Source organism: Benincasa hispida, chromosome 6, assembly GCF_009727055.1.
Source record: "Benincasa hispida cultivar B227 chromosome 6, ASM972705v1, whole genome shotgun sequence".
In the NCBI taxonomy this organism is placed as follows: Eukaryota; Viridiplantae; Streptophyta; class Magnoliopsida; order Cucurbitales; family Cucurbitaceae; genus Benincasa; species Benincasa hispida.
Window position 1 is genome coordinate 52,384,941 of NC_052354.1, and position 5,939 is coordinate 52,390,879.

The 5,939-nt window shown below is 33.6% G+C and overlaps 1 protein-coding gene across 2 annotated transcripts; it reads right to left on the reverse strand.

Annotated features, from left to right (window-relative positions):
- Positions 1–1,225: 1,225 nt before the first annotated feature.
- On the reverse strand, positions 1,226–5,420 carry LOC120079418 (lysosomal Pro-X carboxypeptidase). Of its 2 annotated transcripts, none has more exons than XM_039033589.1 (10): positions 4,902–5,420; positions 4,025–4,205; positions 3,331–3,464; positions 3,107–3,216; positions 2,859–2,982; positions 2,581–2,736; positions 2,296–2,448; positions 2,053–2,132; positions 1,661–1,710; positions 1,226–1,586 (listed from the first exon to the last, which is right to left on the reverse strand). In XM_039033589.1, the coding sequence occupies exons 1-10, from the start codon at positions 5,268–5,270 to the stop codon at positions 1,444–1,446; spliced, it is 1,500 nt and encodes a 499-aa protein (XP_038889517.1). In that variant the 5' UTR covers positions 5,271–5,420; the 3' UTR covers positions 1,226–1,443. The 2 variants fall into 2 exon arrangements, with proteins under 2 accessions (XP_038889517.1, XP_038889518.1); XM_039033590.1 differs by having other exon boundaries at positions 4,025–4,200; positions 4,902–5,034.
- Positions 5,421–5,939: the final 519 nt, after the last annotated feature.

A 5,939-nucleotide genomic window follows, 5' to 3' on the forward strand; every position in this document is an offset into this window, starting at 1 on the left:
TCGTTGTGTTCCTCAAATTCACAACATAGTTGATTTTTTTATTAGATTTTTGTTCATAAATCTTTTTTAAAATTCAAGAGAGAGGAGCATAATTGTCAATTAAAAAAATATATTCATTTATTATTTAATGACTTTAGACATTTTTTAAATGAAAATTAGGTTTAGATATTTTTCGAAATCACATTCTAAAATCTTGGGTGGTTTGTTTTGTGGTAATCTTAGATTATTGCCATATGGGCATCTAGATTCTATTGTGATCATTTGATTCCATTATGACATCTCTATTCCCATTCAAACAATAGATTTTTCAAGATTAACTACTATTAGACATCGTAAAATTACAATCTCTACCCTTATCCCTAATTAGTATATATAATTAGTCACCACATTATTTTATTTTTCTCCTCATTTTTTAATTAGAATTCTTCGACACATAGGCTCTCACATAGAACTCTAATGAATTTTGTACAAGGTATTTTCACATTCATTTCTTATTTTTTCTCCATTTTGCATTTCCTTTCTTAATTTTTCCTATCCTTTCACATTTTTGTTATTGGTGTTGTCTACTTAATTTTGATCCTTTTGTTTTTTTCATGTGAGATTTATGTTGAGACAGCACTTTGAAATTGGAGGTTTCAATGTCTCTCATTTAGCATAGAGCACACTTTAGATTGGGTTTATGTATTTTCTTTTTATTGCATTCTTTGTTGAGACTAGATCATAACTAGGGTTAATTTTTGTATATTTGCGTCTTTTTTTTGGGAAAAAAAAATCTTGATTGTGTTTTTTTGTTGAATCCATAGCACAACATAGTCCTTTGTATTTTTTTTTTTTTTTTTTTTGAAAAAACCTTTTGTTCTCCTTGTTAAGACTTGAATCTAGACCTTATTATTAAGGTATGACTTTCACTATATCAAATTTTAATTTTAGAAGTGTCTATCCATTCTCTTAAACTTTTGATTTTTTTCTTTGAACCTTAAAAAAAAATTCTAATAAATTCTTAAGCTCTTAATTAAAATTAAGTATCATTAGATTCTCAATTTAAGTCAAGACCTAGTTCTACCGTAAAAGACTAAAATGACTAAAATTGTCATAAATTATAAAGTATATAAACTAATCGTTACATAATCAACATTCAATGACTAAAATGTAAAAATTTTCAAACCAAAAGTATATTTTTAATCTAGAGTCAAAATAAATAAGCTAAGTTGTGAAAGTATGAAGATTACCAAAAAGCAGAAGAGTATTTGAAATGATTACTTTTAAACCATAAGTTGAGTGCTTTTTAGAAACTAAGAAGAGTAGAGATGGTTCTTCCCAGGGTAATTTAATTTGGGTAGTAAATGCAGAACCTTTTGGAACTGAAACTGGAATGATACACTTCAAAGTACTTGAACAAAAATCAGAATCACTCCCTACTTGAACTTAAACTGACAAAATTCATTAGATGAATTTCTTGTCTTGTTTCATATCTGCATAATACACATTAATCCATTGATGAATAATCTCCACTTCTTGCCTCCTCTGCTCGACAAGCCAGTCAGGGTCATCTTTTGTTGCTGATCGAAAATCGACATGGTGGGCTCCTAATACCAGGACACTTTGGTTAAGTCTTTACACAGACGACAAGAGAAATGTCTAATTTATCGATTCTACATACCTTTCTCTGTGACGATGGCAACGATACTGGTTGAAATATTTCTCAGCACCCTGAGAGAAGTTGAATTTATTACCATCACTCAGATCAATGATCAGAAAAAGGAAGAATTCGGCAAATCAGGCATTCTTGAACAAACTTAGAAATGAAAACATTTACGTCAACAATTGATAACGCGTTCATCTGACAAACCATGCCTATTTGATGCTTCATTGAAGATCAAAAAGCATATTTTTCTTGAAAGATTTTGAGAAATAATTCAAATCCACTATTTTCAAGCATAACCACATATTAGCTTCAGATCAGTTTTAGTTAAGTTTCCTGCATATCTCATTCGTTGTTCTCGTAAAACAGCAAGAATGGTTTGAAAAGAAATAAATTTTTGTATAACTGACCCTCCTCTGCTCCATGGATCTTGCATTCCATTAGAAAATATGATATTGCTGCCAAATCTTTTCAACACTTCCTCAATTCTCTGCAACACAACAGAAACTAGCCCTTAATCATCAACCACAAGGAATTACGTCATAAAATTGCCTCTTGATCTCAACTGTTTTTTTTTCTAGTAGTTTTGTTTTCTTTGCATGTTTGGAAATGCAGTAAAGAGACCGAGATAAAATCAAGAAGACAAATCTCACTTCGCCACCGAATTCAGTGGTGATCCAATGTGGACGAGGTGAAACTCCATATTTCTTCCTGCAATCTGTTGCAAATTCTTCATAATCAAACTCGCTCGGAGGGAACATGCTCTCGTTGGAACAAGTCATTGGCATCACCATCTCTGTACAAGCCTTCATTCAAGTTAAAGCAGAAGGTGAATTTTGGTTTCACAATCAGAAGAGTTCTAATCAATCAAATCATAATGAAACTTCTGAAGTAAGACATAAATAGGATTGGCAGTGGCTTCAAGGAAACCAACAGACCTGCCAGTTCCAACCACTAAGACCGTGAAGATCGGGTCCGTTTTCCAGGTTAAAGCATTTCTCTCCATGTGAGTAATTGTAATACAAGCTCGCAGCAGCAAAAACCTTGTCAAGCTTGCTAGTTTCTGGTGCAAATGCGTCAATAATCTTACACATCTTCATCAATCATAACCAATGGTAAAAAAAAAAGTGTTTTAGATATCTTTGAATGATCTTATACGAAGATTTAGAATGTGAGATAAATCACAATTTATAAGTTATATAAATCTCGATCTCACCTCTTGTATAGGATAGGCAGGCAATGGCCTCATAAAATTCGCTTCAGTCGGGTAATTTACCATTGTAGTGTAGACAAATGCTGACCATAACCAGTCTCGAACTGAGGATACTGAATGAAGGTTCCTGTATTTCCCCCGGCAGAACAGAGGAAACATACCGTTAGTTCTTATTAACAGCTTATTCAAATTGGGAATTGTGAAGAGGGAGGTTGCAGCTAACAAAACTGAAAATACAAAGTCCTTTTTACTTGCAAGTTCTGAATGTTTTACTTAGTTCAGCCAACCCCTCTTCAGTAAATGCTTGCTGAAGCTCTGCCCAACTCCCTTTTATCACTTCATAGCAATTCAAGCTAGCATCCTGCCAGCATAAAACTAATGAGAAAGAATAAGTAGTATAGATGAGCAATGAAATAAAAGAAACTGAGCATGTTTTGACGGATCGGCCACAAAGACAAGAGAAAGTAAGAGAGACCTTGAAATCCTGAGAAACGGCATCATAGAAGCTTGACCTCGGTACGATGTTATCAAAGTGTAAAATGGGTGCTGAAGATGCCAAAGCTCCAATAGTAATATGTGGGTATTTCATTCTAAACCAGGCTGCTAGCACTGAGAGGTAAACCCGGAAATAGATAAGATTCTGATGTCAAGAATTAAAAATGATATGATATTGTGGAAATCTTCCATTGTCTTTTCAACATCACCAAAACAATTGGTAAAATGTGTCACAAGTTTCTTATGAATAACAGTTCCTAAACTCATGTAATCTACCTGCAAAGGTTCCTCATTATCATTAGACCATAGATGTTTAACTATCAAAGTCACTTAAAGCAAATTTTGACATGTTGACACCTAAGGAGTCAGGGACGGATCTTCATTGTTGACTATTCGGCAAAAAGTAAATGTATAATCTAAAAACTCAAGATTTGGAGATACCAATTTGTTACAACTAAGACATAGTTGTATAAGCAATCACTTAACAAGTACCATGATGTATTACACATGCTTTGTCTTGGTAAGTTATAGATGCTCATACAGTTAAACAGTCAAAGTAAAAAAGCTGAATGTTGCATCAGGTTTTGGCTTACAACCAAGTAAACTCACTCATCCCATCAAAAAATTAGCAAAGCAAACTAAGAGATCAAAATGGTGAACTTTTTTTTACTTACTTCCTCCATAAGACCCCCCAAACACAACAACAGGGGAAGCTTCAGAAGAGAGGTTTTGCTTCAAACTTCTTATCAAAACTGCATAGTCAGCCAAAGCTTGTTGTGAAGTCAAGTAACCCAATGTTTCTGCCGAGTTATACGAGTCCATTCCAAACGGCTTCGATTCTCCATAAAATCTATGCTGATCAATAAAACAGGAACAAAATCATCTAAATCTTTCTCTGGAATGCCCAAAAAAAGCTTTATGCTTCCACTAAACAACAGGAACTAAAATTAACACCATTCAAATCCACCACTTCCACTAAATAACTCGCACTTCTTGTTAACTATCCTGGAAACCTGTCCTAGAATTTCACAAATTATCAAACACCCAGAAACAAAAACAACACAAATTAGCTCTTGATTATGCCTGGGGATTAACCCATGTTGTGTGTGTGCTTTCAGTCTCAATAATCACACAAACATGGACCTTTCGAGAAGGTAAAATCAGCTAAATCATTTAGTAATGCCATGAAAATTATGAACAAGAACAATACATTAGACACAAACATGGACCTTTCTAGAAGATAAAACCAGCTATTATCAGTTAATAATGCCATGAAAATTGACAAGAACAAAATATTAGACACAAACATGGACCTTTTCTTCTCTTTTTTTTTTTTTGTCGGATTAGCTCATGCACACCACGACCAACTTACGAGACAACCACCCTACAGAATTAAACATGGACCTTCAAGGAGATAAAACTAGTCAGATCCGTTAATAATGGCATGAAAATTGCATACAAAAAACAAAACAATGAACACCTCCATCCCTACCCCCCCCGAAAAGAAAAGGCAACAGAAAAACAAAAGGCTCTTATTTTTTAGAACAGTACTTCAATAAAAACCAGAAGGGCATGGAATTTTGGAGCAATATCCGGCAAGAAACCAGTATTGGCAGCAAACCATTCAATGTCACCCTCATTGCCAGTGTAAACGAAGATTGGAGCTCCATTTCTCCAGTATTGCTCATTAATCAAATACTTCTGGTAAAATCTTTTGGAACTCTTTGGTGTGAAGGTGAAATGATCTAGCAGCTGAGGATAGAAACGAGTCTCAAAAGGAATCTTTGGCTTCAAACTTGTAACTTGCTTTAAGGAATCAACTGGGTAATGTACTCTTGGGAAAAGTGTTGTGGGTATTGCAAATGCCATACACAAAGGGAACAGAAAAATCAAGAGAAGAAAAACCCCTTTTAAACCCATTTTCCCCCTTTCTTCACAGTGCTCTCAAACTCCAAAAATGCTGAAAGAAACGAACAAGAAGATTAAAGGGTTTAGTGAGATTTTTTGGTTTTATCCTTCAGCACCAAGAGTTCAATAATGCTCAAAGCTAAATGCTTGCCAACAAATGGGATAGAAGAAAATCAAACGAAATCGCTTTCTTTCATCAATAAGACTATAAATTGTGTCATTTTATGTCACTGTCATGGTAAAATGTGCAACATTGTTCTTGCAATAGAGTGTGAAGTGACAGAAGTGGATAGCTCATCTGTCAGATTTTGTATTATTGCTTCAAAATAATCCAAACTTTTACCTTATTTGTGAAAGCAGTTTAAAGAGGGATTACTACAATGATTGAAAAATTTAAAACAATAGTTCATAGTTCGTACTATCTTCCGGCTTCCCATTTATCATTCGTCATATCAAGTTCGTAATCATTCTAAAATAAGCTTTTAATCCTTTGAGATTAATTTGATATATAATTTTATATTTTTAAATACAGTTTTTATATTATCAAAATTATTTTGAATAAATAAAACATGTCTCGTAGTGATTTTAAAAATGGTAAAAATTGTTTTAAGCATTTTAGAATCATTCCTAAACATGCTCAAACATGTTCTTAATCTCAATTCTCTAATTTATTTCGTGAAG

What these genes read in the sequence shown, in the direction of transcription:
- LOC120079418 (XM_039033589.1), bottom strand. Translation starts at nt 5,270, where the DNA reads ATGGGTTTAAAAGGGGTTTTTCTTCTCTTGATTTTTCTGTTCCCTTTG. An exon ending in AAAACATTCAGAACTTGCAA is followed by an intron (nt 2,983 to 3,106) that starts GTAAAAAGGACT and finishes GGGGAAATACAG; the next exon opens with GAACCTTCATTCAGTATCCT. An exon ending in TTAGTGGTTGGAACTGGCAG is followed by an intron (nt 2,449 to 2,580) that starts GTCTGTTGGTTT and finishes ACTTGAATGAAG; the next exon opens with GCTTGTACAGAGATGGTGAT.